Below are 25571 nucleotides of genomic sequence, written 5' to 3' on the forward strand. Positions count from 1 at the left end.
TCCCCTCCACTGCTCAGCGATATTTCAAAAGCGAAGAATAATCCCTGTTTTTCAGTCAGTAAATTACTTGCAATTTTTTTTTCTTTCTTCCCCCAGATGCATCTGCTTTTTGCCTCTCTGCTGTTGTTGTGCTGCGGGGACCGTGCCAGAGGAATCTCAGGTAGGCCGATACTTCTCTCAACGAGGAGGCAAATTGCCTCCGCGTTGTTCCAGTTCAGAAATCCTCATTTAGATTGCAGCTGCAGTTCCAGCAGTTGTCTTCTGATCGTGCTTTTCGGGCTCTCCTCCTCCCTTTAACGCGTGGCGGCCGCGTTTTCAAGCGCAGCGCCGCGCTAGATTCAGCCACAGCGTTACCCCCGAGGTGCAGATGAAAAGATGCTGGCGTTGCGTTGTACGGCATCTGATGGTTCACGTTATCAAGACATCACGACCAAACAGGCAGGATCCTAAAACCGTGTGATGAAATATTGATGGCGTGGATCGGAGTTGTTGTTGTTGGAATTGCCGGCAGGTAAATAGAAGTGGTTTACTTCTCCCAGCTGTAGACACAGATACAGGCCTACTGGGTCTATAAAGGAGCGCGGCACCGCCGAGCTATCGGCACCTTATGTTTTTCCAATTAGAATGATAAACGCCTCTATTTGCTCCTGTTTGTGTGGGAGAAGCACATAAATTTGACAGAATTTCCCGCAGTGTGATTTAACCGATCAATGAATCCAGGGCCCATTAAGTCCAACTTTACTTATGCAAGCACATGATTTACATCGCATGGCCGTCATAGTTAATATAATATAAAATCACCGTGGCTGTCCTGCTGATGAACATAACCATCTTAAAAATGCCATATCCGCGTCGTTTTCAAGTTTAACAGCTATTTATTCCTGCAACACAAAGGATTCAGTATACTTGTTTGTCACAATGTGATTGGTGAATTTATCCCATACGCTGTCAACGCCACATTAAAATTGCATGGAAACAAACTAGGCATCCATCCATCCATCCATCCATCCATCCATCCATCCATCCATCCATCCATTATCCAAACCACGTATCCTGCTCTCAGGGTCACGGGGATGCTGGAGCCTATCCCAGAAGTCACTGGAGGGGAGACACCCTGGACAGGCCACAAGTCCGTCACAGGGCCCACACACACACACACACACATTCACACCTAGGGACAATTTAGTATGGCTGATTCACCTGACCTACATGTCTTTGGACTCTGGGAGTAAACCGGGGCCCCCAAAGGAAACTCATGCAGACACGGGGAGAACACGCAAACTCCACAGAGGACCACCCAGGGATGACGTCCAAGGTTGGACTATCCCGGGGCTCGAACCCAGGACCTTCTTGCTGTCAGGCGACCGTGCTAACCACTGCACTGCCAAACTAGACATAGAGATAGAAAGTCCAGTTTTACTCATATATCTTTCAGTAATTACCACTCAGCAGGGTTTAGTTTATTAAGTTAAATGCATTAATAATAAACAAACATATAATGATAATCATACTGATAGACAGACAAAGAGCTTCACACAAAAAAAAGGATGAAGTAAATTATGATTGCTCATAACAGCGTAACACAAAACGAGACAGACAACATGAAGAATAAGAACACAGGACCTTACGTGACACAAAGATAAGGCTGGTCATAACATGGAGAAGAGGCTGGTCATAACATGGAGAAGAGGCTGGTCATAACATGGAGATAAGGCTGGTCATAACATGGAGATAAGGCTGGTCATAACATGGAGATAAGGCTGGTCATAACATGGAGATGAGGCTGGTCATAACATGGAGATGAGGCTGGTCATAACATGGAGAAGAGGCTGGTCATAACATGGAGATAAGGCTGGTCATAACATGGAGATAAGGCTGATCATAACATGGAGAAGAGGCTGGTCATAACGTGGAGATGAGGCTGGTCATAACATGGAGATAAGGCTGATCATAACATGGAGAAGAGGCTGGTCATAACATGGAGATGAGGCTGGTCATAACATGGAGATAACGCCGGTCATAACATGGAGAAGAGGCTGGTCATAACATGGAGATGAGGCTGGCCATAACATGGAGATGAGACTGGTCATAACATGGAGATGAGGCTGGTCATAACATGGAGATGAGACTGGTCATAACATGGAGATGAGGCTGGTCATAACATGGAGATAAGGCTGATCATAACATGGAGATGAGGCTGGTCATAACATGGAGAAGAGGCTGGTCATAACATGGAGATGAGGCTGGTCATAACATGGAGATAAGGCTGGTCATAACATGGAGAAGAGGCTGGTCATAACATGGAGATGAGGCTGGTCATAACATGGAGAAGAGGCTGGTCATAACATGGAGAAGAGGCTGGTCATAACATGGAGATGAGGCTGGTCATAACATGGAGATAAGGCTGGTCATAACATGGAGAAGAGGCTGGTCGTAACATGGAGATGAGGTTGGTCATAACATGGAGATGAGGCTGGTCATAACATGGAGATGAGGCTGGTCATAAAATGGAGATAAGGCTGGTCATAACATGGAGAAGAGCCTGGTCATAACATGGAGAAGAGGCTGGTCATAACATGGAGAAGAGGCTGGTCATAACATGGAGATAAGGCTGGTCATAACATGGAGATGAGGCTGGTCATAACATGGAGATAAGGCTGATCATAACATGGAGAAGAGGCTGGTCATAACATGGAGAAGAGGCTGGTCATAACATGGAGATAAGGCTGGTCATAACATGGAGATGAGGCTGGTCATAACATGGAGATAAGGCTGGTCATAACATGGAGATGAGGCTGGTCATAACATGGAGATAAGGCTGGTCATAACATGGAGAAGAGGCTGGTCATAACATGGAGAAGAGGCTGGTCATAACATGGAGAAGAGGCTGGTCATAACGTGGAGATGAGGCTGGTCATAACATGGAGATAAGGCTGGTCATAACATGGAGAAGAGGCTGGTCATAACATGGAGATGAGACTGGTCATAACATGGAGATGAGGCTGGTCATAACATGGAGATGAGGCTGGTCATAACATGGAGAAGAGGCTGGTCATAACATGGAGATGAGGCTGGTCATAACATGGAGATAAGGCTGGTCATAACATGGAGAAGAGGCTGGTCATAACATGAGGAAGAGGCTGGTCATAACATGGAGATGAGACTGGTCATAACATGGAGATGAGACTGGTCATAACATGGAGAAGAGGCTGGTCATAACGTGGAGATGAGGCTGGTCATAACGTGGAGATGAGGCTGGTCATAACATGGAGATGAGGCTGGTCATAACATGGAGAAGAGGCTGGTCATAACATGAGGAAGAGGCTGGTCATAACATGGAGATGAGGCTGGTCATAACATGGAGATGAGGCTGGTCATAACATGGAGATAAGGCTGGTCATAACATGGAGATAAGGCTGGTCATAACATGGAGATGAGGCTGGTCATAACATGAGGAAGAGGCTGGTCATAACATGGAGATGAGGCTGGTCATAACATGGAGATAAGGCTGGTCATAACATGGAGATGAGGCTGGTCATAACATGAGGAAGAGGCTGGTCATAACATGGAGATGAGGCTGGTCATAACATGGAGAAGAGGCTGGTCATAACATGGGGAAGAGGCTGGTCATAACATGGAGAAGAGGCTGGTCATAACATGAGGAAGAGGCTGGTCATAACATGGAGATGAGGCTGGTCATAACATGGAGAAGAGGCTGGTCATAACATGAGGAAGAGGCTGGTCATAACATGGAGATGAGGCTGGTCATAACATGGAGAAGAGGCTGGTCATAACATGGAGATGAGGCTGGTCATAACATGGAGATGAGGCTGGTCATAACATGGAGAAGAGACTGGTCATAACATGGAGATGAGACTGGTCATAAGACCGGAAGAGAATAATTGGAGTTTTTTCCTCATCCGAGTTGGGGGTCTGAGCGTTGTATAAGCCTTTGTGACTGCTGAGATGTTGCGCTATACAAATAGACCCGAAATATAATGATAATAGAAAAAAATACCACATTACAAAAAATAGTGAGGAGGAAATGGATGCATATATGTGCGCCTGCACACACACACACATAAACAAAATGAAATGTCTGATATGAAGGTGGTGCGATATTAGGGCCTCCACTGAAAGTAAAGCTGGATAAAAGCAGATTGGTACGGGTTAATACGGTAAAAGGCTGCAAGATTTCAACATGAAATGCGGTAAATCTGAGCTCGGGCCTTTTTCTGCTCTTTTTCCCCCCCTTGTTGAATTTTTCTTCACGGTTAGATTTGGTTTGATTGTATTAGAGAGGCCTGTCGTTCTCGACATTCCTTTACATCCCTCGCCCTCTTGGGTAAAGTCCACTCTTTCATTGTGATATGCTATGACCCAGGCCCGCCAAGCTAAATTCAATGGGCCTCATGTGACCCCCCCCCCCACCCCCAATCTCTCCGTGAGCTGTTTCTCTGAGATGGGGGTCACATAAGCTTGTCATAGACGGACATGAGGAATAAATCAAAAGCGAGCTTGTTTTTACCTGTTGTCAATCAGCTACGGCGCCTTTGACGGTGTTACGCATGCTCCCAGAGGTGTCTGCAAGGCCAGCGGGGGCGGGGGGGGGGTGAAACACTCAGTCGGCGTCAGACAGACGTTTAAGTCGCTTATTTTGACGGCCTATCCCGTTGGGTTTGAGTTCGAACATTCTTCGCTCTACAGTGATGGTGACATAAATGCAGCAGACAGCAGTGCAGCCTTCCAGCGTTATATTGATTGAAAACGGGTGGGGGGGTGGGGGGGGTTGCATCCTTTTGATTTATTCCTCGCGTCCGTCCACGGCGAGCTTATGTGACCCCATCTCAGGGTGACAGGCTCCGAAGACACGGGGTCACCCGCGGGGCGATGGATTTGCAGGCTGAATACGAATACGAACACACGATGATTGTTATTTATCATGAGTCACGGTGGGCCGAAGCGCCGCCGCCGCTGCAAATAAGTAGCTCGCCGGCGGCGAGCCGAACCAGAATGTGGACTCGAACGTGTCGACAGGAGAACAGGATGTGCGGCAGGGTACGCGTGCAAAATGAAAAAGCGTTGTTGTTGTTGTTGTTTGCTGGTCTCTCTTCCCCCCTGCAGACCGTCCAGGTCACGAGTGCCAAAGTCGAGCGGTCGGGAGCTGTGCAGAGTGCCTGGCAGCGGGGCCGCAGTGTGCTTGGTGTGCCGAGGAGGTAAAATGCAAAACACACTCCCACTTTCACCCGGGGGGGGGGGGGGGCGGGGGGGGAGTAGAAAAGTAAGACACAGTTGGCCGTGTCTGCGGGTGGGAGGCCGGATGCGGGTATGTGTCCTGGTCGCTGCACTAGCGCCTCCTCTGGTCGGGGCGCCTGTTAAGAGGGGGAGGGGGAACTGGGGGGGGGGTAGCATGATCCTCCCATGTGCTACGTCCCCCCCTGGTGAAACTCCTCACTGTCGGGTGAAAAGAAGCGGCTGGCGACTCCACACGTATGGGAGGAGGCATGTGGTGGTCTGCAGCCCTCCCCGGATCAGCAGAGGGGGCGGAGCAGTGACCGGGACGGCTCGGAAGAGTGGGGTAATTGGCCAAGTACAACTGGGGAGAAAAGGGGAGGGGGGGGCTGAGCGGTATTTCCCATTTATCGATCCTCAGGCGGTGTTGTGTCGGGATGGAATTCGGACATTGTCATATCCCGATACACAATTTCGCGACGCAAATGGATCACAACGAGAATCTGTGACCTAAAATGTTTTAAGTATTTGACGGAGTATCAGGTGTAGGTTTGAGATCCTGTACATTACCAGGCAGCTCAGCGTGATGAAAACATAACGATGCGTTTTTGGCCTTTTCGTCCACGTGCGAACTGCGTTCGGGGGGGGGGTCACTGAAAACGGACCTTCTGGAAAACTCCTCCCCGGCTGAACGCCTCCGGAAACTCCGTGTTCAGTGTTGACGTGGAGCCGGGGAAAACGGTTGTTGGCTTGGTTTTTTTTTCCCCCCAGGCTTCTGATTGGCCAACATGGCTCTAGGGTTCGAGTTATATCGCCGCCTGTTGGCTTGGCGTGCTCTCGGCAGCGCGTTCAATTGTGTTGAGTAGCCTGTTTTTGCGTTTCATTTTAGACAGATTTTTTTTTTTTAAACAGCGCTTGTGGGGACGAGATTTATTTTCAAGAACAAAGGAGGAAAAACCCCTGTTTTCAAAAATACCCGCGTACGTGTGGACCAGGCGGTGAACGCGTCGGGTGTGTGTGCTCATTTGGTCGCTTACTCCTTCGTGTTAATCCCGTATAACAGACGCCCGCCATTTGCAATTCTTCATTATGCCTCGTAACTATGCGGACGTCTATCTGCTATTTGCAGGGTGTGCAGAAAACAACCTCCCCTCATTAAATCTTAGCCTCTGTTGTTTTACATAGTTATTCTACGTTTTCTCATGTCTCGCCATGCCCCCCCCCCCCGAGTCTCGTGTCAGCCCTCCACCGAGTGAATTCCCAGTCAGCATACTTACCAGACGAGAGCGGTTTGTTGCTCTAATTCTCTCTCCGGTTTGAACAGCACATAGACCGTCGGGTTTTGTTTTGCACACATTCGTGTGGATTTATTTCACATCGCTCTCTGGCTGTTTTTCTTTGTTTCGTTTTCATTACACGCAGCCCTCCCCCACTCATTACCGCTCGCTCACTCTCGCTGCAGCATCACTGCAATTATCTGCAGCAGCAGTATTTTACCTTCCTCGGTTCTCTGTTTATGCAAATTGTTGTTTTCGACCAGTCTCCCCTTTTTTATTTTTTTGTTGTTGTTGATTTTTGTCACTTACATTGTTTTCCGTTGCACGTGTTTTTGATTTGTAATTATGACACACGCTGTTTCATTCTCTCTATGTACAAACTGACTTGACCCAAACCTTACGAATGTGTATCAAGAGCTTCACAGAGCCGGGCCATCCGGTATGGGAGCGTTGTGACACGGCCGGCGCCCTGCTGAGGCGGGGCTGTCCTTTGGAGCGCCTGGAGGACCCCAGAGGCTCCGTGGTCCTTCTGAGAAACCGTAACGTCACCTCCCGTCCCGAGGGCCACGGACCCCGACCCCACCACCAGCACGTCACCCAACTCCAGCCGCAGACCGTCCTGCTGCACCTCAGGCCAGGTGGGTGAATGGGTCTCTGCCGGCAGCTGGTGTGCCGCGAAAAATGCCGTGTCGAAACTGAGGCGAAATTTAGCATATTCAATTAAGAAATCCTCCAAAACAAGTAATTGAATCTGCCTGTGCAGCGAGATTTCCCAACGAGGTAGCAGTTCCTGAAATGATATACCTTAAACCGCTTGTTTACCTGAAAAACCAGCAATCTTGAATCGTGTCAGTTTTAAGATATTCTGTCTGGTGTGAAGCATGACATGTTAATTTAAACCATCCACAATTGTGCCCCAGCACAAACACAGCAATATAGTGCCGTTAAATGCCGGGAGGATTGCCCTGACTTGTACATTGGGGAAACCAAACAGACGCTGGCCAAGAGGATGGCACAACACAGAATAGCTAACACGCCGGGCCAGGACTCCACAGTCTGCAGTCCAGGGGTCGGCAGTCTTATCCAGAAAGAGCCAGTGTGGGTGCAGGTCTTTGTTCCAACCAAGCAGTTACACACCTGTGTCTCCTAATCAAGTTCCTCAGCAGAGACTCTGCTGGCTGACTAGTGGGATCAGGTGTGTAACTGCTTGGTTGGAACAAAAACCTGCACCCACGCCAGCCCTTTCTGGGTAAGATTGCCCACCCCTGGTACACCCATCCGTAGGCCGGTGACCACTCTTTCAAGGATGAGGATGTGCACATCCTTGATAGGGAGGAACGCTGGTTTGAACGGGGAGTCAAAGAGGCCATCTATGTCAAGAGGGAACGACCATTCCTGAACGGGGTGGGGGGGCTAAGAGTACATCCGTCACCATCTTACACTGCTGTGGTGGCAACTATTCCCCAATCCTCTGTGACTAGTACACACAGCCACTGTAACTCTAGTTTATGGTCATGGTAATTTGCATATGAAACTGATCCTTTTTTTTTTCAGTCGTTACGCCACTGTGTTGTTTATAAGGGCGGGGACACCTGCCGTCAGTTGACTGAAGAGGTCACTTAGATGAGGGACGAAACGTTTCTGTCAACAAACGTTGTGTCCAGATGAACTGATCCGACTCTGGGACTTCCTTACCTGGATGACTGAGCATGCATCAAGACATTCTTCAAATTTATTATCTTACATAGTCCGTTCTTGACGAGTCAGTGATGCTTGAAACAAGGCGATGAAAGGTTTCTGTGTGACTTAAAGAAACTGTCCGGTTTTTGCAGTGGAATGAGAGTCCTCTAAGCTTCAGGGTAGCGTCCTCACAAACTGGAGATCTGGAAAATCTCCGTCACAGGGACACCGGGTAAACAAACTTGCATCTTACTACCGTTCACCTGAGAACTTTCTGTATAATGTTAAGAACAAACCCGTCACCTTTGACCTCCTCTGGTGAGCTGGCCATGAAACCTCACCTGTTTTGAATCCTGACGATTGATTTTAATGTAGGTTGACCTCATTTTTACCGGTGAACTATGACCCTTGTTAGTTGTGTGATGCGTTCCCAATAAATCTAGCTGTACAAAACACGATACTGCAGCGTTGATTAATTTAGGTTGTTTGACACAGACGTATCGTGAGCAGGAGAAGCTCGCCGCCAGGGAACTTTGATCCGGCGACCCTATGCTCAGACAACTCATGCAAAACAGTGCAGACAGGCTGGGTAAATCAGCACCCCACAATGCACCTGGTGGATTACAGCCGCCCGTATGAAGTCGGACTTTAAGGGTAAATTTAGATCCACGCCTCTCTGTCTCTGTGCATCTGGATTCTGGTGTTTGAGCGCTTCTGTTGGAGATACGGCGCTATTTACTTTGAGGGTGATGAGACGACTTGAGATTCCCGCCCTGGCTGTAAACGTAACAGTGTTTATTTTTTCAGGCTTCTGTTTAGGTACCACTTTTTAATAAGGCGTACTTTATAAAGGGTTAATCAGGGGTTAATAATTACTTTTAGTGGTTAGTAACTCATTTATTCATTCTCTACAAATGGTAGTAAGGTGTTGTGATGCACTTTTTGGGAGCCCTGTGCCTTATCAGTAGTATCCAAAGACCTCCTCTGGGAAATCATGGGTCCATCAAAGATCGCTGACTCACGGGCGCCCGGGTGGCGTGGCGGTCTGTTCCGTTGCCTTCCAACGCGGGGGTCGTTAGATCGAATCCCTGTGTTACCTACAGCTTGGTCGGGCGTCCCTACAGAAACAATTGTCCGTGACTGCGGGTGGGAAGCCGGATGTGGGTATGTGTCCTGGTCGCTGCACTAGCGCCTCCTCTGGTCGGTCGGGACGCCTGTCCGGGGGGGAGGGGGAACTGGGGGGATAATGTGATCCTCCCACACGCTACGTCCCCCTGGTGAAACTCCTCACTGTCAGGTGAAAAGAAGCAGCTGGCGACCCCACATGTATCAGAGGTGGCATGTGGTAGTCTGCAGCCCTCCCCGGATCGGCAGAGGGGGTGGAGCAGCGACCGGGACGGCTTGGAACAGTGGAGTAATGGGCCAGGTACAATTGGGGAGAAAAAGGTGGGGGGGGGTCCCCCCCAAAAAAAGAAAGAAACAACATGACTAGGACATGATGTATAATGTATCTGCAAATGATGATTTTCTTGTAGTGGCAATGGCAGCCACATTTACAGGAGTTAAGTTTAAGGTCAGGTTGTGGTTTGGGTTTAGGTTTAGGCTTAGGCAGCGGTTAGTGGTTCCACTCTCTTTGTCCTACCATGGGATTTCTGAGAGAATGTCAATGGAGATTCCCGGTAAACACTTACGAAGGCTTGGTAAAGTACGCTTTGTTGTCATTAGTAATCAGTCTCAAATCTTTCTCAGGTGAGCCGCAGACCTTTGAGGTGAAGTTCAAACGTGTGGAGGACTATCCCATAGACCTTTACTACCTGATGGACCTCTCCTTCTCCATGGAGGATGATTTGCCCAACGTGAAGAAACTGGGGACAGACCTGATGGAGGAGATGAGGAACACCACCAGCGACTTCAGAATTGGTCTGTTTCGTTATCGCCAGGGACATTTTCCTGATCTCGATTTACCCAGGAGAAGTTTGCTAAGCCTCTTTTTCCATCCGCACGATTTGGGCCCCGTTCACATTTACACATCTTAGGACTCCACAGCCATTGTTATTACCCGGAGCCGCCCATGTGCCGTGTTCGTACACGCATGCATTATTTAGAGGACTGACAACACTGACACGTATGAGCGACTAGCAGGACTCGCTCCTGTGTTCAGTGCTGTCAGCAAGATTGTAATAGCTCCATAGTTGCTCTGAATTTATGTCTCGTATTTCAAATATAGCACACGTGTAAACCTGTTCTCGAATGTCAACAAATATTGAGGCGGGGGTGACCTGTGTTTTTGTGCGTCTTCTCCAACAGTGAATGCAGCACACACAAAAGCATATTGGAACATAAAGAGTTTTGTCTTGGCATCTCTCCAAGTTTTTTTTTCTGCCCTTTCCCCCCCCTAATTGTATCCAGCCAATTACCCCACTCTTCTGAGCCGTCCCGGTTGCTGCTCCGCCCCCTCTGCTGATCTGGGGAGGGCTGCAGACTACCACATGCCTCCTCCCATACATGTGGAGTCGCCAGCCGCTTCTTTTCACCTGACAGTGAGGAGTTTCACCAGGGGGACATAGCAAGTGGGAGGATCATGCTATTCCCCCCAGTCCCCCCCCCCTGACAGGTGCCCTGACCGACCAGAGGAGGCGCTAGTGCAGCGACCAGGACACATACCCACATCCGGCTTCCCACCCGCAGACACGGACAATTGTTACTGTAGGGATGCCCGACCAAGCCAGAGGGAGTCGGAGGGAACACAGGAATTCAAACCGGCGATCCCTGTGTTGGTAGGTAACGGAATAGACCGCCACGCCACCCAGACGCCCCATCTCTCCAAGTTTAACCATAATCTGCCACCCCTGTTGTTATGAAGGGGGTATGAAATAGTCAGGGAGAACTGAGCATCGCTACTAGTTATCAGCTGCCGTTCCTTTCCATACACAAACACTGGTGTCAACCTCAGCCACCGGTTTCCACCGGGGCTCATTACAACCACTTAGTACCCGATAATAACCAGACCCAAGGGGAATTTGAGCGGGTTATGCACTAAAAAGTGGAGCAACAACCATAGCTGACTTTAGGATGAACATGATTTTAGTTACATAGATAAACATCTGAGAACCGTCCCTATTACCGTAGTTTATGTGGGCGGCACAGTGGCCCAGTGGTTAGCGCTGTTCCCTCACAGCAAGAAGGTCCTGGGTTCGAACCCCAGGCCGTCCCAGGTCCTTTCTGTGTGGAGTTTGCATGTTCTCCCCGTGTCTGTGCGGGTTTCCTCCGGGTGTTCCGGTTTCCTCCCACCATCAAAAAGACATGCATGTAGGGTCCGCGGTGGCGTAGCGGTCTAAGCATCGGCTTGGTGTCGATGCAGTTGCCCACTGGGGACTGGGGTTCGCGCCCCGGTCTCGTCAGATCCGACTATGGCCGGACTCGATGAAGCAGCAATCATTGGCAACGCTGTCTTCAGGAGGGGGGCGGAGTCGGCTTGTGTTCGTCATGTGAATGCGTCCCTGTATGTGTCGGAAAAACAGTGGTTTGGCTTGGATTCGCCTTGTCACGAAAGTGGGGAGGCGCTTTCCTTCGAGACTGCCGGCCGGAGAGATGCAGTTGGCGAACGCATGCAATACGAGGGTGGGTGTTTGAATTAAAATAGGGATCAATTGGCCACTAAATTGGGAGAAAAAAGGGAAAAATCAGAAATAAATTAAAAAAAAAAGACATGCATGTTAGGGTTAATACTCTGGTCTGTGCCCATGAGCAAGACAATGGAAAGAAGAACCAGAGTTGGTCCCCAGGCACTACAGCTGCACACTGCTCCTGTACAATAGGGTGGGTTACATGCGAGAACACATTCATTGTAATCTGTATAATGACCAAAATTAAGTGGCTTTCCTCTTTCTTCTTCTTATACCACTTACTGCGAATAAGCAGTCAGGGATTTGGTGTGTTGCCCAAGGGAACTTTAGCGGTAACTTATTGTAAATGAGGGGAGCAATACTTACTGGACACCGATAGTACAACAACACACTCGTATGGGTATCTCTCAGACTTTGGAAAACGATCATATAAATGCCTTTTTCTGACGGGGGTAAGGTCAGTATTTCAGCAGCCATGGCAGCCTTGAGACACATTCAGGCTTTTGCTCAGTCTTCTGATTTATTTGTGCTCATGGATGGTTTAGTCATGTTTCTTTTGGCTTTTTGAGGTTGCGCACGTGAAAGGTCACTAGATGCAGGGAACCAGGTTTTGTCTGCACATAAAAAGACCTTAAAACGGACCTTTAGACCGATTTTCCAGAGAATCCATCTGTACCCTGATATTAGAGAAATCCCATTATTCCGACCCCTGTAAAGGCTTTCATTCCAACGCCGCCCTAAACCTGAATACTCCATGAGTCACCCCGGTGTGCGGCGGCCACGCATCGATTTTCCTTGTCGTAGTTTTCCCCAAGCCATACCGGAATAAGAACCTCAGCCCGTTTCAGACATATTAGTTTGTAGTGATCACAGCGTGGCTCGATGGGATGCGAGGCAGAAAGAACGCAGAGGATGTCTCGACATTCCCGAGTAAAACCAAAAACGCAGTTCCGGAGAAAACCTGTAAGAGCCGTGAAGAATATCTGAATTGGCGAATAAGTGAAGGAATCAGGAAATGGCAGCTACCTTTTCTGCAAGAAAAAAAAAATAATCAAAAACAAACGAGGACGGATGTGCGGGTGGCGTGGCGGTCTGTTCCGTTGCCTACCAACACGGGGATCGGCGGTTCGAATCCCCCGTGTTACCTCCGGCTTGGTCGGGCGTCCCTGCAGACACAATTAGTCGTGTCTGCGGGTGGGAAGCCGGATGTGGGTGTGTGTGTCCTGGTCGCCACACTAGCGCCTCCTCTGGTCGGTCGCGGCGCCTGTTCAGGGGAGGGAGGGGGAACTGGGGGGATCCCCTTGGTGAAACTCCTCACTGTCAGGTGAAACGAAGCGGCTGGCGACTCCACATGTACTGGAGGAGGCATGTGGTAGTCTGCCGCCCACCCCGGATCGGAACAGCGACCGGGACGGCTCGGAAGAGTGGGGTAATTGGCCGGATACAACTGAGGAGAAACGGGGGGGGGGTCCAAAAAAAACAAACAAACAAAACAAGCGAGGACTAACAGCTGCACACTGCTCAGGGTGAACACGCAGGCCTCTCATCGTGGACCTGTCTCTCGTTTGCACCCGACCCCGAAAGGCTTCGGCGCGTTTGTGGACAAGACGGTGATGCCGTACATCAGCACCGCAGAGGGCTCGCTCGACAACCCGTGCAGGAGACGCGACCCCTGGCCCTGCGCGCCCCCCCCCTTCACCTTCCGCCACATCCTGGGCCTCACTGCCAACGGGAGCCAGTTCAGCGAGCTGGTGGGGGGGCAGCGGATCTCGGGCAACCTGGACTCGCCGGAGGGGGGTCTGGATGCTCTGATGCAGGCCGCCGTGTGCGAGGTACATCGAGGGCGCGCAGCGGGGGAGCGGGGGCTGCAGTGCCAAGATTTGCTGTTTGTGTTTCGGCGAGCGTGGGCGGGAGGAAGCTCAGAGGGGCCGCGCGTAATACGCGAGAGTTTTTATTTCAGGATTTCGGTTTGGGCGGGATGCGCGAGACTGTGGCAAACCAGCTTTGGGTGCTCTTTATTTATTTATTTATTTATTTATTTTGTCCCAGCAGTTGGAAAATATTGAGGTATTGAAACGGCATCTCAGTATTCCTTTTGTTCAACTTTACATCTGTGTTTTGTTTTCGAAGTTTGCACATATTGGCTTCATGGGGCGCTCAAAATAGAGAAGATAGGGGGCGTAGACAACATCGTGCGGAGGTGGCGACAGAACCGAGACTATCTAAGAATATCTCGGAAAGAGCATCAACATATCTGGGAATGCTTAAGTTCGCAGGTTGGCCTATAAGCTGAGGAATGACAGGCAGCTTCCTATGCAGTGCCAAAAGCAACAACAACTCGTTGACAGGAAGGGGAAATCCACATTTAGAGGGTTTCTTCTACACCACCGAGGGGCCTTTTTTTTTTTTTTTTTTTTGCGAGCGGAAACTACAACTCAAACTCTGACTAAACCAGTTGCTCTTTTAACGATTGCCCAGGGGAGCAGTCGGGAGATAATTCCCCCCGTAGCAGATCAGAAATACTTGCATCAGTCATGGCTCCCGGTGCGCCGCCAGTTGGCGATTCTTTGGTCGGCATTTGAAATCCTTTCTTCGTCCCCAGAAACAGATCGGGTGGAGGAACGTGACCCGGCTGCTGGTGTTCTCCACCGACGGCGGCTTCCATTTTGCCGGCGACGGGAAGCTGGGCGGCATCGTCCTGCCCAACGACGGAAACTGCCACCTGCACGATAACGTGTACACCGGAGGAAACGCACAGGTTCGTCAGCGGCTCCGAGTTGTCACTCGACGCGGCGTGGAGGTCATATGGGAGGCGGAGGCGGAGGCGGAGGCTGGACACGCTGAGCAAGGCTGAACTAGATTCATGAGCGGTCACACTCCTTTGTGTACATGTGTGTGTGTGTGTCTGTTTAATTTTTTTTTCTTGCACATTTTACTGCTTTTGGGTGACAGACACTGGTGCAGGAGTGTTTGTGTTGGTGTGTGTGTGTGTGTGTGTTTGGGAAGTTTATCCTATGGAATAAATACTGCTGTGCTGATTCCGGTCTAGCAGGGGAGCGGCGGTCCAGGGCCAAAGACAGTGATTTAAAGGTTAGAAACTGCAGCACAGTTCACCTGGAAAAGAGGATGCTGACAGGCACGCCCCGATGGCAAATAGCCGGAGTGGTCGGAGTAAATCCAACTCAGGCTTTCATCTCTTAATCCGACTGTCTGTGTGTGTGTGTGTGTGTTTGGGAGTCCAACTATGTGCATGTATATGTTTGTGCATTTTCCATTTGCTGTGCCCGGCTGCACTTGCAAGCCCGTGCACATGGATTTTTCATGTTTGCATGTATGCCCCTGCCTGCATGCATGCCGTTAGTGTTTGTGTGGGCTTGCTCATGCATGTGTTTGTGCACACATTTGTGTGCATCTGCGCGTGTCTCCGTGCACTCTTGCATCAGGATGTGACAGAACCTGTGAGTGACGCAGCCTATCAGGCCCTCTCATTAGGCGCGTGAGGGTTTAACATGTCCTGGCTATGTAGACTCCGATGTTGTTGACTGCAGGGGGGGAAATGGATCCATTATTAATCCATTCCTGTGTAGAGAAAGAAAATTGCCCAGGGCGAAAAGTGGAGGTGTTGAAATGCACACGTTGACTCCCTGTAAAGGGCATTTATTTATCTCTGTGGTGAAAGTAGAATGTCTGTCAGGGAGTGAATGAAATGAGTGACAGAGAGAAAGCGAGAGAGAGAGAGAGAGAGAGAGAGAGAGAGCTGTGAGATGGTGGCAGAAAAGTGCCAGAAGAGTGAAGTTGAGAAGAAGAAAGTGCACGCAAATGCTGGGAATATATATATGTGTGTGTGTGTGTATACGTATATATATATATATATATATATATATACATACACACACACACATATATATATATAGTGTTTTTTTCCGAAACCATCAATGGTGTTGAGTGCTCAACTAATGAGGAGCGGAATATCAACACGGATACAGGAAAAAAGATTTTAATGCATAGCAGTACAGGCCTGTTTCGTGCGTCTTGCACTCATTAGCAGCTGATGAGTGCGAGACGCACAAAACAGGCCTATACTGCTATGCATTAAAATCTTTTTTCCTGTATCCGTGTTGATATAGTATATATATGTGTGTGTGTGTGTGTGTGTGTGTGTATATATATCCATTATCCCAATATATATATATATATATATATATATATATATATATATATATATATATATATTTGGATAAAGCTACTCCTAATAAAGCTACTTTATTAGGAGTACTCCTAATAACTCCTAATAAAGCTACTTTATTAGGAGTAGGAGTAAGAGTAGTTACTTTATTAGGAGTTTTAAGGGAGTAGCTTTATTGACAGCTGATGATTGCTTATAGCATGAAACAGGCTTGTACTGTCTCATAAAGGATTTACTTGACTCACTGGATTATTTTGCTCCTTATTTGTTGAGCACTTTCCCTACCATCGAGTGTTTATATATATATATATATATATATATATATATATATATATATATATATATATATATATATATAGTACTGTGCAAGTCTAAAGGCACCCTCCATTTTCTACTTAAATGTTGTCTTAGATGTTTACTTATGTATCTACATTAGTGTGTCAGCAGAAAAGAGCAAATTTTAGATTTCCAAACAGTCACGTTGTCCCAAAAATTAAATGTTAGAGTTTTTTTTTTTCGTATTTCTTTAAAGAAGGCAACGTCATAAGTAACAGACCACTTTTCAGATAGAAACTTGATTACTTTGTAGGTGTAGCACAGCCCAGTGCAAGATTAAACAAAGATAACAGACAGGGGCTAATGATCAATGACATCGTGAGATCACTGAACCAAACTGATTGACTCCAACCGAAACGGGTGGGGAGGGAATCGAACTGGGCGAAAGACAACCAAACGGCAAGGTGATGGTGTGGCAGACGGTTCACTTTCAAATCATCAGTTCTTACACCACGGCGAGAGCGAGCAAGCATAGCAATGAGACACAAGGCGGTCATCCTGCCCCAGCAGGGTCTCTCCCAAGCAGACATGTAACGGCGGGCAGAGTTTCAAGATAATAATGATAATAATAATAATAATAATAAATCAATCTTATATAGCGCTTTTCTAACGCTCATAGTCGCTTTACAATAAACGGGGTGAAACAAGACAACAGATAAACATAACACAGGGGTGGATGGGAAGGGGGGCTACGAGAGGGAGAAGCGGCAGCCTCACACGACACCAGCAGTACTCCCCCCCCCCTAAGCAGACACAAAAGGGCAAGAAAAACAAAAAACAACAGCACTGTGGACGTTGATTTTCTGTAGGGGTTTACTCCCGTGGCCTATTCCTCTCCCGAGGTAACCACTAGGGGCAGCGGCCCTATTTAACCCATAGCTGGGGGCTGGTTCATGGGCGTCAGGGAATATCCACACACCAGTGGGCCTGCGTACCACACGTCTAGGGGCCAGACCTCCTCCGAGTCCCTTGTAGTTCAGCCAGGGTCCAAGGTGTGCCCAGTTACCGTGTGTCGTCACAAGGAGGCGCTACATAGGGCTTGATAGGGTTGAGAGTGAGACGTGACAGGCACAGAACGCTACGCCGACACACGAGACGCTTCACAACAACCCCCACTTCTCACGCAAGACTGTCAGACACACACACACAAGACGCGCTGTCAAAAGCTCTTTCGAGGAGGCCCGAAGAGATGGGCAAAGTTGAAGACCACAAAACGCAGTGGTCGGCCATGGAAACAGCGGATGAGCGATACGTCAAACTGACATCCCTTCCAAACTGGAAGACGTCCAGCAGTGCTATCAGCTATGAGTTAACCGAACTCACCAAGTGTACCCTTTTACAGTCCGGAGAAGTCGTGTCAGGAGAGGTCCTGCCAAAAATCTGTCCCTACGAAGTGGAAACACTTCGAGGTACCCGCCTATGCGTGAAAACCCAGGGACCGGGGTGCTGAGAAATGGCAGCAAGTGCTGTGGACTAACAAGTCAAAATGAGATATTTTTTGCCTCAAACAGGCGGCACAGTGGCGCAGTGGTTAGCACAGTCGCCTCACGGCAAGAAGGGCCTGGGTTCAAACCCCGGGGGTAGTCCAACCTTGGGGGTCGTCCCGGGTCGCCCTCTGTGTGGCGTTTGCATGTTCTCCCCGTGTCTGTGTGGGTTTCCTCCGGGTGCTCCGGTTTCCTCCCACAGTCCAAAGACCTGTAGGTCAGGTGAATTGCCCCTAGGTGTGAATGTGTGGGCCCTGTGATGGATTGGCGGCCTGTCCGGGGTGTCTCCCCGCCTGCTGCCCAGTGACTGCTGAGGTAGGCTCCAGCATCCCGCGACCCGAATTCGGATGAACGGCTTGGATAATGGATGGATGGATGGATGCCTCAGACTGGAGGCAGTTAGTCCGTAGAAGAGCTGGCGAGCACTACACGGACGAGTGTCTGCAGCCAACAGTTAAGCACGGCGGGGTTCCCTGCAGGTTTGGGGCGGTGTTTCTACAAATGGAGTTGGCGATCTGGTCAGAATTAATGGAATCCGCAATGACAAGAAGTACGGGCAGATTCTCATCCATCATGCGAGACCATCAGGGAAGGCGTCTGATCTGTCCCAACTCCGTTCTACTGCAGGACCAATGACCCCAAACACACGGCCAAGGTCATAAAGAACGATCTTCAGCATAAAGAAGAACGGGGGGGGCGGGGTGCCCCCCCTGGTAGAGCATGTACCAGAAAAGGTTGAGTCCTTACCACAGCGGCCTGGGTTTGAATCTGGCTCAGACCCTTCACTGCATGTCATCCCCTCGCTCTCCCCTGCCTTTCCTGTCTCTCCCTCTCTCTCTCTACTATCACTATTAGTGGGGCAGCCTAGCATAAAAACTGTGCATTTTGTGATAAAAGCATCAAACTTGCTACATATGCAGCTTAATATATTTAGAAGACATTTGGATGTGGAGCCACTCAAAAGTAACCCCGTAGTGGCCATGGCAGGCATGGACGTTATTAGATCGCTTTTAGCGGGGCTGTGGCCTCCCTAAATTTCATATCAGCCATAATGACAAGACGGAGGAGAATGTTACCTTTCCAGAGATACCAATATTATTGTTCTAGTCCAAACAGAACCAGAGATATGCCATTTTACATATCGGATGGCACCAACGCATGTTGAAAAAACTAAGTTGCCAGTCCCTTTTGAGACACTATTCATCTATACACTATGTATAGACATCTATACCTAAACACTCCTCTATTCGTCTATACACTATGTATAGACATCTATACCTAAACACTCCTCTATTCATCTATATACTACGTATAGACATCTATACCTAAACACTCCTCTATTCGTCTATATACTACGTATAGACATCTATACCTAAACATCCTCTATTCATCTATATACTACGTATAGACATCTATACCTAAACACTCCTCTATTCATCTATATACTACGTATAGACATCTATACCTAAACACTCCTCTATTTATCTATATACTATGTATAGACATCTATACCTAAACACTCCTCTATTTATCTATATACTACGTATAGACATCTATACCTAAACATCCTCTATTCGTCTATATACTACGTATAGACATCTATACCTAAACATCCTCTATTCATCTATATACTACGTATAGACATCTATACCTAAACACTCCTCTATTCATCTATATACTACGTATAGACATCTATACCTAAACACTCCTCTATTCATCTATATACTATGTATAGACATCTATACCTAAACATCCTCTATTCATCTATATACTACGTATAGACATCTATACCTAAACACTCCTCTATTCGTCTATACACTACGTATAGACATCTATACCTAAACACTCCTCTATTCGTCTATACACTACGTATAGACATCTATACCTAAACACTCCTGTATTCACCTATACACTCTGTATAGACATCTACACCTAAACACTCCTCTATTCGTCTATACACTACGTATAGACATCTATACCTAAACACTCCTCTATTCATCTATACACTATGTATAGACATCTATACCTAAACACTCCTCTTCTGCTGGGCAGCGATCCCAGGAAACAATACACAATTCAGTACTTCAACAGTGTTTATTGTTTTTTTTAATTGTTCTTTTATTTACAAAAGTAACTGCTTATCCACTTAGTTTTTTCAACATGCATTGGTGACATCCGATGTGTAAAATGGCAAATCTCTGGTTCTGTTTGGACCAGAACAATGATATTGGTATCTCTGGAAAGGGAACATTCTCCTCTGTGTTGTCATAATGGCTGATATGAAGTTTAGGGGGTTCACAGCCCCGCTAAAAGCGATCTAATAACGTCCATGCCTGCCATGGCCACTACGGGGTTCATTTTCAGTGGCTCCATATCCAAATTTCTTCTAAATACATTAAGCTGCATACTTAGCAAGTTTGTCGCTTTTATCACAAAATGCACAATCCTTATGAATATTGGAGCTAAGCTGCCCTACTACATCTAATGAAGGCAGAAAATGCCAAAAAAAAAAATCGTTAGAAAGAAGAACAAGGAGGTTTGCAACAGATGGTGTGGCCTCCACAGAGCCTGGATCTCAACGTTACCGAGGCTGTCTGGAATTACCTGGAGGAGCCGAGGCAAGCTAGACAGCCCGGGTCTGCAGAAGAGCCGTGGCGAGTCCTCCGCTTGGAGCAACCTGCCCGCTGATCTCCTTAGAAAAGTGCACCAAAGTGTAGCAGAGAGAATTATGCCGTTTTAAAGGCCAAGGGCGGTCACACCAAAAGTTGATTTGATTTGATTTTAAACTGCTTTATGGGTTTTTTTTTTTACATGTGCCTAAGACTTTTGCCCAGTACTTGCTGTGTGTATATATAACCTGTCCAGAGTTTGAGAGTATTACACCTTTACTTCTACATTTTCACCGCTCTGCTAGGACTACCCTTCTGTGGCGCACGTGGCTGAGAAACTGAAACAGAAGAACATCCAGATTATATTTGCCGTGACTGAAGACGTCAAACATTTGTACGAGGTGCAGTATCATGCATACCCCGACTCGGCTACATGTCACGGCTGACCTAAAGAGAGCATACTGCCTGGCTCATGACTCGGGTTTTATCATGTAGCCTTGCTCACCACTGTGGAGATTTGTATATTTCCTCGCATTGACCCGTGTGCATGTCCTTGGCTTAGTGAAGTCCAGTCTTGACTGTTCAGATTTTCTCTCGCTCTCTCTCTCTCACATACACTCTCACTCTCTCTCTCTCTCGCTCTCACTCTCTCTCACATACACTCTTGCTCTCTCTCTCTTACTCTCGCTCTCTCTCTCTCACATACACTCTCACTCTTGCTCTCACTCTTACTCTCACTCTCTCTCTCGCTCTCACTCTCTCTCTCTCTCTCTCTCACATACACTCTTACTCTCTCTCTCTTACTCTCTCTCTCTCTCTCTCACTCGCTCTCTCACTCTCCCTCTCTCTCACTCGCTCCCTCTCTCACTCTCTCTCTCTCTTGCTCTCACTCTTACTCTCGCTCTCACTCTCTCTCACTCGCTCTCTCTCGCTCTCTCACTCGCTCCCTCTCTCGCTCTCTCACTCGCTCTCACTCTCTCTCTCTCTCGCTCTCTCACTTGCTCCCTCTCTCGCTCTCTCACTCGCTCTCACTCTCTCTCTCACTCTCTTGCTCTCACTCTTACTCTCGCTCTCACTCGCTCTCTCACTCTCCCTCTCGCTCTCTCTCGCTCTCTCACTCGCTCCCTCTCTCGCTCTCTCACTCCCTCTCTCTCTCTCTCTCTCTCTCTCTCACTCTTGCTCTCCCTCACTCTCTCCCTCACTCACTCTTTTATCGTTCCTCTCTTACTCTTGTTCTAATTAATTTCGTTCATTAGTTGAACTGCATTGCCTGCTACTGTGTTTTCAACTCTAGTTGCTCTCCAAAATTCTTGTTTAGAAAAAAAAGAAAAGAAAGAAATCCTCGAGAATTTTACACTCCTGTAGGTATCTGTTTGCCAATTTATAATTAGGGTAACAGCTGCTGTGATTGATTGCTGGCAGGGCCTGAGAAACGTCTTCCCAAAGTGCGCAGTTGGAACCCTGTCCAACAACTCCCACAACATCCTGCAAATAATAGTGGAGGCATATGATGTGAGTGAGTAGAAAAAAAACAACAACCTCCCTTTCCTTGCACAGCTCATTAGCTTCATACATGCGAACCTGCTGACACCTCCCCCATTAAAGAGGTTAACTGTACGGTTGACCTCCAGGCGCTGACCTCCGAGGTCATTTTGGAGAACAGCGAGCTGCCTCCGGGCTTCCACATCTCGTATGTTTCACACTGTAAGGACCATAAGATGAGAGACGGACAGCGGGGAAGGAGGTGCTCCAACATCTCGGTCCATGACGAGGTGCGTATCGCTGTAAAGTTGGCTTTGCGTGGGGCAAAACTTGCCAAGTGCCACTGTTGGCGTGTGGCGAACAGCAGTTGACAGCTTGATGCACGTTGGGTGCTGAGTACGATTGCCTTCATTAGCAGTACAACAATGACCACACTTGGGGCACTTCCACCTCTGCTTCCAGGTGAGCTTTAACGTGACCCTTACCGCACCTTTGTGCCAGACCGGCATGCAGACGCCGTCACGTTTTACCATTAAACCCCAAGGTTACAGTGAGGAGGTGGAGGTCCTGCTGAGCCCCATATGCGACTGCTCATGTCAAAAGGACAAGGTCCCACCCAGCCTCTCCTGTAGCCATGGCAACGGCACTCTGGAGTGCGGCGCGTGCAGGTGAAACCACCTAAAGACACCAGTTATTGTAAGAAAACTCGCCTTACGAGAAAACCCAGCAACGGGTATTGACCTCTTTCTTTGTCTTCTCCTGCACAGGTGCAACGAGGGCCGCGTTGGAGCTTTATGTGAATGCGATCAAGCGGACTCAAGGGAGGCGGTCGGCTTCCACCGTTGTCGCCGTGACAATGCGACGGAGCCGTGCAACGGCCACGGAGAGTGTGTCTGTGGGAAGTGTGCATGTCACAAGCATGGCAGGAATAAGCTCGGCCATGCTTATTACGGGAAGTACTGTGAATGCAACGACTTCGGCTGCGATCAGTACCGGGGACTGCGGTGCGGAGGTGGGCGAGACACGTCAGGACACTCGCCCGGTGGCATTGTCTTCCTATTATCCTATTTCAAAAGACAACATATCCGTTACAGGGTTACGATACCACCTGGAGTTGATCGTTGATCATTTGTAAGATGGATTGGATGTACTCGGTGAAAATGGTACACGCTACAGTCTTGTCCTCCACCAGCCTGTATTGCCTGGTGTTCTTTAAAAAGAATCTTAAAACGTGGTACCTCTGGCGGACGAGCGCTTTGCTCTTTTCAGTTGAGGGACATCTCATTTTCGAACCACATTTGTTAACATCTATTTTACCCGCTTTCCGTGTGTTTCAGGGCACGGCAGGTGTGTGTGCGGAGTGTGTCGGTGTCTCCCGGGATATACAGGCAGCGCATGCGAGTGCCCTCTCGGCACCGAGTCCTGTTTGTCCCCGGACGGACAGGTATGCGCCGGTAGAGGGCTCTGCCACTGCGGTACCTGCACCTGTTGGGACAGACGTTTCCACGGCCCGACCTGTGACCTATGCCCCTCCTGTCCTAGCCTCTGCACGCTCCACAGGTATTCACAGCCCTCCAGCTGAGTTGACGCCTTTCAAAATTCACACGGGCTTGCGTTGTTTGCAGAAAGATGCGAAGAGGTGAACTGTGTCTTTACTTCCTAGGGAACGACACTGCTTCCTTTTTTTCAGAATGTATTTTCATTTTTGATGATGTTGTCCTCTTACCCATAGGGAATGTGTCCTGTGTAAAGCCTTCTCCCAGGGCTTGACACGGGAGTGTGACATGAATTGTGCTCACCTGAACCTCACCCTGGTGGGGGAGATAGATGCACTGGCCCTCGTACCTGCGACTACTGGTCCTCACAGATGTAGAGAGAGGGACATGGAAGGCTGCTGGATACACTTTCTGATTCAGACGGGCCAAAAGGAGGGCTCTGCCCATGCTCATGTCGCCTTCAAAAGAGGTAAGAGAGCCTGGTTTTAAAAAGGGAAACGATCATGGGACGCTGGAGCCTATCCCAGCAGTCATTGGGCGGCAGGTGGGGAGACAGGCCGCCAGTCCATCACAGGGCAACACACACACACACACATTCACACCTAAGGACAATTTAGTACGGCCGATTCACCTGACCTACGTCTTTGGACTGTGGGAGGAAACCGGAGCACCCGGAGGAAACCCACGCAGATACGGGGAGAACCGGCAAACTCCACACAGAGGACGACCCGGGCCGACCCCCAAGGTTGGACTACCCCGGGGCTCGAACCCAGGACCTTCTTGCTGTGAAGCGACCGCGCTAAGCACTGCGCCGCCGTGCTGTGCGTGTGTGTTTATATATAAATATGCTATATAGGAAGTCTCTCCCAGACAATCCGTGAATGTAAAAACAAGTAAAAGCAACTATATACTGTAGTGTTGTTATTTAATGTTCTTGTACAGGTGTATATAGCATTGTTATTCTCATTTTTGTTATACAACACACCCTTTCAGCAAACCAGGAAGTAAGTTTCCACATTCACAGATTATCCGCCGGAGACATCACTGGCAGATACTACACAATTTTGGAAGCATTTCAGAGACACACAGAAGACTGCTCAGTAATATGGCTGCTAATGGAGCGTTATCCCTACAACATACTATATGCAGAAACAGTGTTGAAAATTGTGGGTTTTTTTTTTTCTCCTTTAACAACTGTACTTACGTATGTGATGATTAATACATCAGAACCTGTCATTTATTCTCTTGTGTGTAACATGTAAGCTGTCTACCAGACACTGGCTCAGCAAACGCGTGCGTCATCTGAAACGATCGTAGATAACTATCTTCATAAATAACCTCTGACATATGTCTCTCCAGAGTGTCTGCCAGGTCCTGACGTGGTTCTGATCACCGCAGCGGCATCGGCCTCGGTGGTGGTGCTGGGTGTGGCTTTTCTGCTGCTATGGAAACTAGTCATCAGCATCCATGACCGCAGGGAGTTCGCCCGCTTCCAGAGCGAGCTGGAGAGAAGGCGCTGGAATAGGGTGAGCCCCCCCCACATGCCCACAAACCCTCTCTGTCGGCATGTGCCGGTCTTAATTGATCATCTGAAAACTAGTCAAAGTAAGCTTCATCTGCAGTGACTGTGATCTGCTGATGTGTGATGCAAAATGAACGTGAGATTAGAACACATGATCCTCACCTCTGTTGCAGAGGGACAACCCGATCTACAAGAGCGCCATCACAACTACCGTGAACCCGAAGTATAAAGAACACTGATGGAGGAAACGGGACGAGATGTAACACCCCGGTTCATGCAGGGTCCCTGCTGTGCAGCACAATGGAACAACATCCTCTACCTGAACTGTTGTCAGTAGTAGGTCCTATATGCCACAGCGACGTGGGAAGGGATGTTGATGTCTGGCTCGCTCGTCTTTGTTACTAAATAGGCTATTCCAGATCATCTGTCTCCAGCACTTCCCTTTCACACATGCATGCAATATGGCACACAAATTCAAACAGCAGTCCGCCAGTTAACTGCCTCTATTATAAGACGAGTTGTCTGCTGAGCGTGTGGAAAAAATTAACATTCCTACGTTAATGTTTTGCTCAGTCGGTGAATATATAGAAGCGGATCATGTTGTCAGTCATCTTTTTTGAATAAAAGAACAAAAAAACCGT

General features: G+C 48.4%; 1 protein-coding gene across 1 annotated transcript; it reads left to right on the top strand.

The window, feature by feature from the left end:
- Positions 1 to 6912: 6912 nt before the first annotated feature.
- LOC130129654 (integrin beta-1-like) lies at positions 6913 to 25566 on the top strand. The gene is made up of 13 exons (XM_056299243.1): positions 6913 to 7147; positions 9939 to 10109; positions 13400 to 13647; positions 14418 to 14573; positions 20736 to 20831; positions 21853 to 21942; positions 22062 to 22202; positions 22375 to 22580; positions 22680 to 22924; positions 23250 to 23472; positions 23645 to 23877; positions 24768 to 24934; positions 25104 to 25566. The coding sequence occupies exons 1-13, from the start codon at positions 6913 to 6915 to the stop codon at positions 25167 to 25169; spliced, it is 2277 nt and encodes a 758-aa protein (XP_056155218.1). The 3' UTR covers positions 25170 to 25566.
- The last annotated feature ends 5 nt before the right edge of the window (positions 25567 to 25571 follow it).

This window comes from Lampris incognitus, chromosome 19 (genome assembly GCF_029633865.1).
Source record: "Lampris incognitus isolate fLamInc1 chromosome 19, fLamInc1.hap2, whole genome shotgun sequence".
Taxonomy (NCBI): Eukaryota; Metazoa; Chordata; class Actinopteri; order Lampriformes; family Lampridae; genus Lampris; species Lampris incognitus.